This window comes from Myotis davidii, unplaced genomic scaffold (genome assembly GCF_000327345.1).
Source record: "Myotis davidii unplaced genomic scaffold, ASM32734v1 scaffold444, whole genome shotgun sequence".
In the NCBI taxonomy this organism is placed as follows: domain Eukaryota; kingdom Metazoa; phylum Chordata; class Mammalia; order Chiroptera; family Vespertilionidae; genus Myotis; species Myotis davidii.
Genome location: NW_006294767.1, coordinates 628,993 through 640,848, shown reverse-complemented (window position 1 = coordinate 640,848; position 11,856 = coordinate 628,993). Strand labels below are relative to the sequence as shown.

Here is an 11,856-nt window from a genome sequence, read left to right as displayed (position 1 = left end):
GGGGCAGTGCCTGCGGCCCAGGCAGCGCCGCGCATACCAGGTCTTCGAGGAGGCCAAGCAGGGCCACCTGGAGAGGGAATGCGTCGAGGAGCTGTGCAGCAAGGAGGAGGCCCGGGAGGTGTTCGAGAACGACCCCGAGACGGTGAGCGGGGTGCCGGGCGCGGGCGCCGGCGGGGGAGGTGGAGAACGGGGAGGTGTGCCTTTGGCGCTCCGGGATTCCACGACTGGGCGGGACCGGGACCGCGGCGCGGAGCATTAAAGCGGCCAGGTCACCTCGAGTGCTGTCCCCGCAGCACCGCATTTCTGCGGACATGCGTCCGTGCGCGCCCTTGCAGGGAGTCCCAGAGTTCCGCAGACTTCCCTTTACGGAGTCTGAGATGCGTCTCCTTCACGTGGGGGACCCTGCGGCAAGTCACGCCCAGAACTCTTCAATACGGAGGCATTGCGTTTGGGAATGGTGAAAGGCCAGGAATGTGGGGTATCCGGACCCGGCTCACCCTCAAACCTCCTCCACACCTTTTGAGCCCCAATTCTCTGGGTGACCCCCAGGCGCTCCTGTTGGCTGGAGGCAGAAACAGATCTTTGAGCGGGGGTCCTGTTGAGACCCTGCAGCTCTCTTCTTCAATAGACCTCCGAAGGCAGCCACATTAAAGGAAATATGCAATCTAGGACACCTCCACCAGAATAAACTAGAGGCTGTTTGTAAAATGTAAAAGAAATACCATGGTTAAAAAACCAACAGCTTCCTACCGCTCCTCTCCCTTAACTGGATCGGAGGAGTAGAACTGCCCACAGCCTCTTGATCCTCATGAAGAGGAGTAGAGGGTTTGCCTGAAAGAGGAATTAAAAGATGTGAGGGCTGGGTCCTGGTCGGTGTTGCTCAGTTGGTTGAGTGTTGTGCTGTGCACTGAAAGGTCGCTGGTCTGCTTCCCGCTCAGGGCACATGCCCAGGTTGCAGGCTTGATCCCCAGTGGGGACGCATGTGAGCCAGGCTATTTCACATTGATGTTTCTCTCTCTCTCTCCCTCTCACGTCTTCTCTCTCTAAAATATATATAGACTGGAATGACTTGTAGCAGTAGGTCCCAAAATATGATTACTAGAAAGGTTGCTAGAATATATATGGAGGGGGGTACCTGTAAGGGGGCACAAGGTCATGGGGCCTCAAGGTAGAAGTTAGGAAAGGGCCTCAGTGCTCGGGCGCGCAAACACACACACACACACACACTCACACACACACACACACGCCTTTTCAGCAAGGTGTTCTTTTAGAAACAGCTGGTGATTTCAGAAGCCTGATGGTGCTGGCTTAGGACATATTTCTATTAATAATGTCCTTGGAGACTGTAGGGCGCCAGACAGCCAAGTGCAGGCAGGGAGCAGCCCAGGTGTGGGCTTGGCGTCTGTGCAGGAGCTGTGCCATCTTAAGGGGAAGAGATGTGTAAGAGCATTCATGGTGGTTGTGACCTGTGGGACCCGTGAAAGCCCTAGATGTCTATCTGTTCCTGGGCAAGTGACTTTGGGAAGCAGTAGTGAGAGAAACGGGGTGGACTTACATTACTTCACTTCATGCTGTGAGGTCAGGCTGATTTCACAGCTGGTTTTGGTAGCAGCTTTTTTCTTTTAAAGAATCCTCTGGAATGAAATAAATGTCTCATGCAATAAACGAAAGGCTCTGTGTGACCAGTGCAGGCTTCTTTTGGACTTGTCTTTCTGATCAGTTGACTTGACCATCCCTTCTAGGTCACCTTTCTGAAAACGAGCTCTAAAATGATTGACCGCCACTGTGTGGTTCTCTCTGGCACCATTAGTGGTTGCCTCTGCTGCGCTATGATAGGGTTATTTTCTCCAGTGTTACTGCCTTCACTGTCAACAGCAACACAGTTTCAATCCTGTCCTAAGGAGCAGTTTTGCAGGGTCTGTTCTGGCCTCACTGTTTTCCCTTTTCTTTGATGATGAATCTTAATAGCCCAGTGACTCATGCCTCTGCAGAGGCTTTCTGAAGGTCCTAGTAGCAGGGCTGTGTGCCTGGCCATCCAAGATCCCTGCCCAGCTGTGAGATTGTATGACAGGTGCAGTGCTCTCCATCCACATGCCTAGCCTGGAATATTTATTCTGCAGAAAGTGTTGTCTGGTTTTGGCCCTTGGCTTGTATTCCTTTTCCTTGAGAGGCAGTGTGGAATGCTGGGAGGAGCTGGGTTAGGGTTAAGGGTCAGGAGTCAGGGTTAGGAGTTAGGGGCTGATTTGAGTCCCAGCTGTTTTGGTAGACCAGTTGTCCACTTGGATGTGTCCAGGTTTCCCACTCCATCACCCTGGCAGTGGTGAGATCCTCCAAACACTACTCACTGCTAATGTATTTTAGTAAATATACCTGTTGAAAAGGTAGTCCTATGAGTTCCCCTGCTCCAAAAAGTTTTGGGCTCTCACTAGGAAATATTTATTCCTTGCATCCAAAGGCAGCTCATTTTGCATTTTTTGACTGAGGCTGATGGAATGACCCAGGATGATGAGCACTGGCCTTATTTAGTTTAAGAAGTCCCCTGGACCTGGCCATGTGACTGTCATAGGACCTCCAGAGCCATAGTATCCTGATGTGAAAGGTTATACCAGAATTGGCACTTCTTGGGTTGTAATCACCTGACCCTCTGATGGGTGTGCTTGTAGGCAGTGCCAGTCCTCAGAGACCAGGGTTACCTTAGTGGCTGATCCACCTGCCCTACCTTGCTGTCTGCTGGGTTAGGATGCTGGAAGCAGCCTGCCTGTCCGCAGTGTGTCTGGCTCCATTGTAATCACACCTGCCCAATTTTGGTTCTGCCTTTGGTGGAGTTTGCAACACTGCTCTTTCCTGCTGGCTGAGGAGGCAGTGCTGCGTGTTCCTTTCCCATTCCTGGGCCTCTGGTAGAGGAAGCCTCCAGAAGGGACAGGGGAAGCTGGGGGTGGGGTGAGGTAGACTTGGGCCCCTGGAGCCAGCTCTCTGGGCTGCAAACCCTCTTCCCCTGAGCTCAGAGGTTTGTGCTTGTTGAGCATGTGCTGTGCGCTGGGTGCGCTCTAGGTCTTCCTCTCTGATCTGAATCTTTCCAGACTGGGCTGTTTTCCTCTTTGGGACGAGGGAAGGAGTCTGACCTTCACAGTTCTTGCCCTAGCTGTTTTGGCTCAGTGGATAGAGCATCAGCCTGAGGACTGAAGGGTCCCAGGTTCAATTCCGGTCAAGGGCACATGCCTGGGGGTTGTGGGTTTGATCCCCGGTAGGGGGCATGCAGGAGACAGCCAATTAATGATCTTCTCTCATCATTGATGTTTTTATCTGGCAGCCTATCTGTGAGTCTCTCTCATCATTGATGTTTCTATTTCTCTTTCCCTCTCCCTTCCTCTCTGAAATCAATCAATCAAAAATATTTTAATCTTAAAGCTCTTCTTTAGCAAGTAGCTGTTAGTGCCATGGCCCTTCCTGATTCCTGGGGCTATCACATACCTGGCTGCAAAGGAAGGGGCTCTCAGGCATTCTGGGCACCTGCTTCCCTCCTGGGGGCAAACTGCCTCCCACCCACATTCTTTCTGGCCCCAGGAGAGTGGCCCAGGCCACCGTTGTTGCCACTGCTAATCATGTTTCTCCTCTCCAGAGCCCAAGGGGTGATTACATTCCCTCCTTATCTTGTTTCCTTTGGTGTTGTTACTCTCTGTTCCTGGCATTTCCCTCTCCCTTGCTTTTCCTTGTTCTAGGGCCCTGCGTAGTTCATCCCCCAGCTGTCTCCACGGGGGTTCTCCTGAATTCTTCTGAAAGGTCACCCAGGCCAGCCCACAGGTCATCTTTCTACGTAAATCCTTTAAGGCAGGTGGGTTCTGAACACCTTAAAGATACCATCTCAGTAATCACCCTCTGCTTTCTGAAAGGATTCTGGACAAAAGGCTTACCTGTCCGCCCTGCTGTCCAGGTACATGTCACCACCTGGCAGCACTGGGCTGCCCCTGCCCCTCAGCTTGTGGGGAAGAAAAAATCCAGGCTGCAGTTTCTTATCCTACCACCCGGTTTAATTTGAGATGCAAACAGTAATATTTACACTATTCTCAACTGGCTAGTGGCGCACCCTGAAGACTTCACAACATGCTTGGCCGCTGGCCTGTGCTGGAGTGCATTTGTGTCTCTTTGTCTCTCCATCTTTGTCTCTGTCTGTGTCTCTCTCTTTCTCTATGTCTCTGTCTCTCTCTGTCTCTAGCTTGATCTCTCTGTCTGTCTGTCTGTCTTCCTCTCTCTCTCTGTCTCTCACTCTTTCTGACTCTACGTCCCATCTCTCTCACCCCACCTCCAGCTCTTGCAAATGCTGGGGAACCCAGTTGTGATGGGTTCCCTACCAAGGAGAGTTTCGGGGTGCAGTCAATTTCAGAACTGCATCTGCATTCCCAGGACACCTGTCTTCCTGAGATCCCAGATTCTTTGGGGACAACTTGGGGAGGAGCACTCCCATACAGAAGTGAAAGCCCCTCCCTCACGTTACCCCTTTTTGGGGTGACCTAAGGGATATCATGGGGGCAGAAGTGGGGCCCTGGCAGGAAAGTGGGGAGGGAGTTGGAGGGGGACCTTGTCAGCCCCAGTGACTTGCCTTTGAAATGCAGGACCCGGAGCCGGGGTGGTGACACCTTGGCAGTGACATCCAGGATAGCTGCTGCTCACCTGCACCTTCCTGCCCCCCACCTGCCCTCCACACCCCACTCTGCGTCCCCAACACACACACAGACACACACACAGCTTGTTGGTACGAAAAATTGTGAAGGCTACACCAGAATTGGCATTTATTGGGTTGCCTACACATGCACATATATGCAGACATACACTCAGATACATACACCCATACTGACACACAGTACACCCACACAGACACATAGACACACCTACAGACACACACAGCCACACACATGCACATACTCTTCTCTCTGCAACTGTGGGTCCACTGAGCCCAGGCCCCTCACCCTGTGCAGCCCCTGTCCTCTCTTTTACGGGTTCTGTGGAGCATCCTGATTGCAGAGCAAGTGGTTCTAGCTCCCACTGACCGCTCTGGGCCCAGGCCTCCCCTCCTGGGACCTCTCCCACTTGGGCTGTTGCCACTGGAGGCCTGAGGAAGCCCGTCACAGGGGCTGGGTCGCTGAATTGTTGTTCAACCGGTTGTGCTTTCTCTGGAGTTGGCTCCTGCACAGCTCAGAGGCCTGCAGACGGCTGGTTAGACCCGAGCTGGCACCCACAGGTCCTGGCACCTAGGCTGCCACTGTCTAGGGGTGGGCCTTGAGCGAGATACAAACCCTGCCTGGCTCCCCCGCCCCGTCGCCTTCTGCTGTCCCTGCGCCTACCTATATGTTTGTTTTAATCCTAGGAGTCTGCAGGGACTTAGTGCCAGGCTCTCCGGCGTAATAACAGGCCGGGCCCATAAATTACACCTCATCCTCGCCAAGGGGCTCAACATCTGCGGAAAACCAATTAAAGACCTTTCAAAAAACACCGAACGTCTGCCTTTGTTATTTAGGAACAAAACGCCCTTTTAAGAAACTGATGCTGATGGCCTGTTTCTTGAAATTCCAAGGGGCTGGGCCAGGACATTTCAAACACCTCCCAGGTGAACAGTCTCCAGCACCACTGGCAGGTGTCCCAACTCCTTCACGCTTCGTTTCCCCTGGTTTTTCTAAGGTCAAACCAGGAGCTGTAATGCAGAGTCGTTGTGGGTTAAGGGTTCGTATTTGATGTTGGAAATACTCTGCCTCTTCAGTGGTTATAATAGGCCAGTGATTTCATTGCACACCTGGTGCATATGCTGTGTAGGTTTGACCCTGACACAGTCGTTCATTAAAAGCTTTGAATTAATTTTTAAAGGGGAGTTGGAAGTGGAAGAAGTTCAGAAGGACATCAGTCCTTGATCTCCCTCTGACAAAGGCACAGGTCTGCTTGGGCTGATTGAAGGGATTCAAAATGTAATATTCCCGAGAGAGAGTAACATAGCACTGTCATACTTTTTAATACCATACTGTTTTCTTTGGGCTTGTTTTTTTTTTTTTTAATTGCAGCTGAAATTTGTTTCTTTCTGGTGTTAGTGCCCATGATAATAAAATACATTTTCCCCACATGGGTCTCTAAAGCCTGCCATCTAGACCCAGTTTTTCCAAGATCTCTTCTTGGAATGTTGGGCTCCTTGGAAATCACACGGCTGGGCTCCGCCAGATCCTGGGCGGGGTGCCCTGCTCGCTGCTGCAGCCTCACACTCAGTGGCCCAGGGCCCCCCTGGGGCTGGCTGGGGCCATCTGCCTGGGATGGCTGCGTGACTGGCGGCTGCAGGTGCAGCCTGCCTGGAACCCTCGGCTGTGGACACACATTTCTTTAGCACGACGCTTCAGAAAGGAATGGAAGGCCGCTCAGGAGGGTCCTGTTGGCAGTTGTCCAGGGGCTGACATAGGCCTGTGGGTTTGTGCTTCCTTCCTGCCCCATTGGATAGCAAACGCCTCAACTTCAAAGGCAAGTCCACCGTTTGTGATGTAGGAATCTGTTTCCTACGTGCTTGCTACAGCCGTAATCACCAGATGCATTCTCCGAGTTATCCTTGTCCACATCACGCTTACCACATGCACGCTGTGATTTAGCATGGACCCAGAGAGGCACCCAGGTGCTCGTAAATTTCCCTTTCATAAGCTAGGAACAAACAAGAATTTTGCAGTAATGTTTATGGCAGATGAGAGTCTTGGGCATCATCTCGTTTTAAGCACTCCCGTGAAACTGGGGCCCAAGAATCTATTAAGGGACTTGTCCAAGTTAGCTCAGGACTTGTCAAGGTAGTGGGAGGACTCAGATGGAAACTCAGGTCCCCCAACTCCAAGTTTAACATGCAAATGCTGAAGTGATAGAGACCTTCAGAGTGTGGGTCCAAAGAATTGTCTATATAACCGGCTAAATAGTGACTTCTAGAGAAAAATACCTTTGCCCCAAAGATAAACTACTAAATTGTTAATCCTGTACTCTGGTAAGTATTTTCTTCTAGTTTACGTGATGGGAAAATGCATCATTTTGTTTTTCCCAAAGAAACATAAAAAGAGAAGTGCAATTTTGCATTTGTGATGTGGGTGTGTATTCCTTAGTACCTGCCCTAAAGGCAGGTTTCCCTAAAGCAGGGAGAACTGTGCCATCCAAGGGGGGAAGGAGGAAGGGAGGTGGTCATGGGCTCTCCTCCCGCCACCGTTAAACCTGTAAACTGTGGGTGGGTCCCAGCGGTGCTTCCCACCACACTCTCCTCTTTTCCGCTTCTCATCTCTCTCTTCCTCCCTCACACTGGCTTCGTTCCTCCTTCCCCATTTTGGTCCGTGCTGCTCAGCCTCTCAGGCCTTGGGTAGAAGTCTCAAGTCCCCTCTGCTCTCCATCCCCTCCCACCACTGCCTGTAACCAGCAGCCTCCTCCTGGGACATGTCTCCTGCTTATCGCCTCCCTGACCGCCCTCGGCCATGATGGACAGGCTGACATTCCATCCCATCTGTAAAGTCCCGCCCTCCCCCCCAACTGGCCTGTCTGCGCCCATTCACACCCCCAAACAACCGGGCACAGCCACTCCCCTGAACGTTTTGGGATCAAGCCCAAACCTCTCACCGGGCCTGTCGAGGCAGTGCGCCCTCTCCAGCACTCGAGATCACCAGGCCTCTTCTGTGTCCAAAACAGACGGATTCCCCTCCCTGTTTCTCTGCTCCAGCCATGCTCCTGGCTGTGTGTATTCTACCCGCAGGCACCCTGCTTGGGGCCCTCGGGGTGTGGTCTTTGATTCCGGCAGATGGACAGCGCTCACATCTCAGCCCAGGGGCTGTGCAGCCAGGGCAACGGCTGGAGCTCTCCTAGTTCCAGTGGCCACCTGTCGCTGGAGACCGGAGCGGCCGCCTTATGTGACTCGGTGCGGATGACATAAGCAAAGGGAGTACAGCTGCTTCCTCACTGGGGCTGTGGCCAATCAGCATAAACTCACAGCTCTGGAGGTCCGAAGTCGGGATGGGTCCGCGGGGCTAAAACCAAGGTGTCCCACCGCTGCTCCTTCTAGAGGTCCCTGGGGAGAATCCATCCTCACTCACCTTTCAGCGTCTAGGGGCCACATGCCCTGGCTGGCAGCCCCTCCTCCGCCTCCACAGCTGCCATTTCTGGTTCTCTCTCTGCCTTCTTCCACATGTGAGGATAGTATAGCCATAATTTGAATAAAGTTCCGTTGGTTAGCCCCTGTGAATCTCGTTTCCCCAGTAAGAAGGTGCCTGGCCTAGCAGGCAGGGCCCACCACCACGCCCGAATCCCGCGAGGGCTAGCTGCTTCCTGCTCCTTCCTGTCAGCACGTCTTCCTCACTCAGTGAGTGACATTGCTGCGTTTGGCCTTGAGAACCAAGGAGTTTGCTGAGCAAAGCTGTTGATGGTCAGCCAGCGCTGGGGAAAGCGAGAGAGGCCTTTGCCAGGAGAGCACATGAGTACAGGAAGAGAGGTCTTTGAAAGTGACTCCAGTTAAAACACATCACGTTACACAGTAAGTATACAAATCAATCTTGGGAAATGAAACTGTAAAATATAGAAACAAATTTGGTCCATCTCATACTCTATAAAAGTCAGAGTACAAATGCAATTAGGCACTAAATTTTTAGTACAAAGGAAGACGGAAGTAAGAATTTGGGGAGGGAGCCAGGCACGATTTTTCCGAAAACCATGATTTTTAGAATGTTTCTTCTGACCATAAATGGAGATATTTTTGCAAACAAAAAAAAATGTGTGATGGCTTTGTCCATATTCTTAATCATCAGGTTATTCTCTTGGAAGCAGCCATTCTATGACACTCGCAGACGTCTCCTTCTTTTATTGTTAATTGGCCTACACCCTGACTTGTCAATGCCTCTGCACTGGGTGGCTCCCAGACATTCTCACGAACTCATGAGATCTTGACCCTTGGTAGATTTATAATTTCACTTTGCGGGTGATTACAGTTCTGTTGGCACTGATCTGTCAAATTCAGCAAGCCTGATATTTTTTTTGCTGCATACATTTGAAAAATGTAAACAAGGAGATAGAAGTGTATTTCTCGTGCAAAAGGCGGGAGGAAGGCTGAGTCGTGCTGCTCAGTAGCGCCCACAGATTCACATGACCTGTTTGTGCTCCCCTGTACTGGTGTGTGGCTTTTGTCTTCAAGGCCTCTTCACAGGCCTGCCAAGATGCTGGAGCACCAGGCATCACATCTGCACTGTAGCAAGGAAGGTGGAGAAGCAAAGCTCCCCTCCCCCAACTCCCTTCACTCAGTTTCACTTTGTGCTCACATCTTCTTGGCTAGAATTTAGTCACATGGCCACCCCTCCCTGCAAGAGAAGCTGGGAATGTAGTGTAGCTGGCTGAGTGCAGTGCAGCTCTGAAATAAACCCAAAGTTCTATTACTAAGGATGGAAGGAGAATTGGGCATCTCTGCTATGTGGAAAAGGTATTTGGGAACAAACCCCTTTAAAAAAAAATATATATATATATATATGATCTTTTTTTACAGAGAGGAAGGGAGAGGGATAGAGAGTTAGATGAGAGAGAAACATCGATCAGCTGCCTCCTGCACACCTCCCACTGGGGATGTGCCCGCAACCAAGGTACATGCCCTTGACCGGAATCGAACCTGGGACCCTTCAGTCCGCAGGCTGACGCTCCATCCACTGAGCCAAGCCGGTTAGGGCCTCTTTTATGAGGTTAATTACTGTGAATATTTCCAAGCCTGGTGATAGACACTGTAATTAGCTGTCCTAAGAGTTTTTGCACAACCCACCTCTCAACATGAGTCTTTCCAGCTACACTCACACAATGTGCTGTACCTTTTAATGCAATACTTGGTGGAGGGACCAGCCCTCCCCTCCATTCCTTGGTGTCCCACACTGGGCCTGTGCAGTCACCTTTCAACCTGCAGCTGGCAAGGAGGGGAGGGCTGCAGCTCTCATCGTTGGGGGCCCAGGCATGGCTGGAGAGGAGTCTGGGGCTCCACTCAGGCCTCCTTGCAGTTGCCGGGGGGCCCATAGCACATGAGAAGCGTATGTGCACAGTGCAGAGGGTCGTGCTGTGGGCAGGTGCAGAGTGCAGCGAACATGGTCATGGGTTCAGGAAGGGGTCCAAAGTTTTCACACGCCCAAGAGCTTCTGCTGCTCATACCAGAGCCCTGAGCATCCAGAAGAGCATGTGTCAACTCACCTTGGTTACACGTGTTTCAGTTTTGCCCTAACACTGGCTGTGAAAAAGAACTTGGAGACCTTGGCTTTCCAGTGGGCTGCATCCACTCCCGAGCTCCCTGCTGGTTTAGGCCCCTCTCCCTGCCCCACCCTTTGTGTCAGGCACAAGGGGATGGCCGTGGAGGAGGAGGGTGCCTGGATCTGAGGACCACAGGCCGCACAGGCCCTGCAGAGCTGCAGCTGACCTCGAGGTCAGTGATGGGCTGTGCCTCTGCTCGGTGGATCCCCATGGCGTGCTGCTCATCGAACCAGCGCAGCTCCTGGGCCCTAGGCCAGGGTTTACGCCCTGACCAACTTGTGATGCAGGTGGGGCCGGCTCTATGTTCTGTGGTTGGTGCCTTTATTCACAGAACAAAGGGGAGGACGATTTTCATAGCCCTCCTCTTCTGTCAGAACGTTGAAGGACAAATGGGAATGTCTCTTTCTCCGGGGAGAGTGTGTAGCACGTTTTATATGTATTTGTCTTAGCTTTGCTTTTATTCGGGGTTAACCCTCTCTCTTTCCTAGATTACCAGGCAAATTAGCACACAGTTTACAGCCCTCTCCCACCCCAAATAAATCTAACACACGAATTAGGATAAATTGTCACGAGGTTTTATGACCCTGTGGTTTCAGTAACCACATTCCCATTAGGTGTGGTTCAGTGAGGAGCAATGAGCACGGTTTTTCTATTAATAATGTGTTGTTGTTTTCACAACAGTAGAACTCGTTATTAAAGCATGCAACTCATAACTATAGACTAAGCACAATTTTGAACAATACGATACACCTTTCTGGGGAGTTGTGATCATGTAAATGTTTATGTGTAATGAGGTTACTTTGCTCAGAGTTGTTCATTGTTTTCCGTTCTTTCTTAACCTAATGTTCAATTTCCTAAACTGGAGTGCACACTCTTTGCATTCATTCTAAGTCTTTTCTTTCGGAGCCAACACCTTTCCGTTTGTGACAAAGCTCTGCGGCCTTTGTTCTCCCTCTAAACCCAGAAAGACGTCACAGCCTGCTTGCACCCCATGAAGGAGGCAGCGAGCCTCCTCCACCCTCTGGTCAGGGAGGTTTCACCAGCGCGCACCTGGCCTGGCCTCCTTTCCTGTGCTCGGCAGCTGGCCAATCCCTGACCCAAAGCAAGAGAAGGAAGTGAAAGCAGGCATGCCAGGGGCCTCTGAATGCTGGCAAAGAGGGGCAATCCCTCCTGACTTTGTAGCTCCGACCTCCAAACCTGGCCTCTTTGTCACTGAATGTTACCTTTGCGACTGTCACACAAGCTGAAATAGCAAACTTGCTTATTACTTTTCCTGTAACGGGTTTAAGAGTTTTGGTTTTTAAAATCACACCTTTACTAGAACATGACTTTCTAAAATCTCATCTGTGTGCATCTTAGCAAAGCGCTCCCAGCTCCACCCAGTCTAAGAACTCTCATTGCCCTCACGTGGTACCACCCAGCCTGCCTCTTTCACAGACAGTGAGGAGGGAGGTCTGGCCACACATTCGAGTGAAGGTGACAGACGAGGCTGTGCCAAGACCAGTGTATGAAGCTGGCAAATCTGTGGAAGAGCAGCGCCCTGGGTGGGTGGCCCTGGGGGCACCGCTGCCTATCACTCTTCAAATGCCACGCACCCGC

General features: G+C 51.5%; 1 protein-coding gene across 1 annotated transcript in view; it reads left to right on the top strand.

The window, feature by feature from the left end:
* Position 1: 1 nt before the first annotated feature.
* GAS6 (growth arrest specific 6) overlaps positions 2-11,856 on the top strand; it is a gene marked incomplete at its 5' end in the record, with an annotated part of 47,626 nt that continues 35,771 nt past the window's right edge. Inside the window, one exon of the mRNA XM_006769313.2 lies at positions 2-142. Coding sequence (XP_006769376.1) covers positions 2-142 — 141 coding nt within the window. The remainder of the gene's footprint in view (positions 143-11,856) is intronic.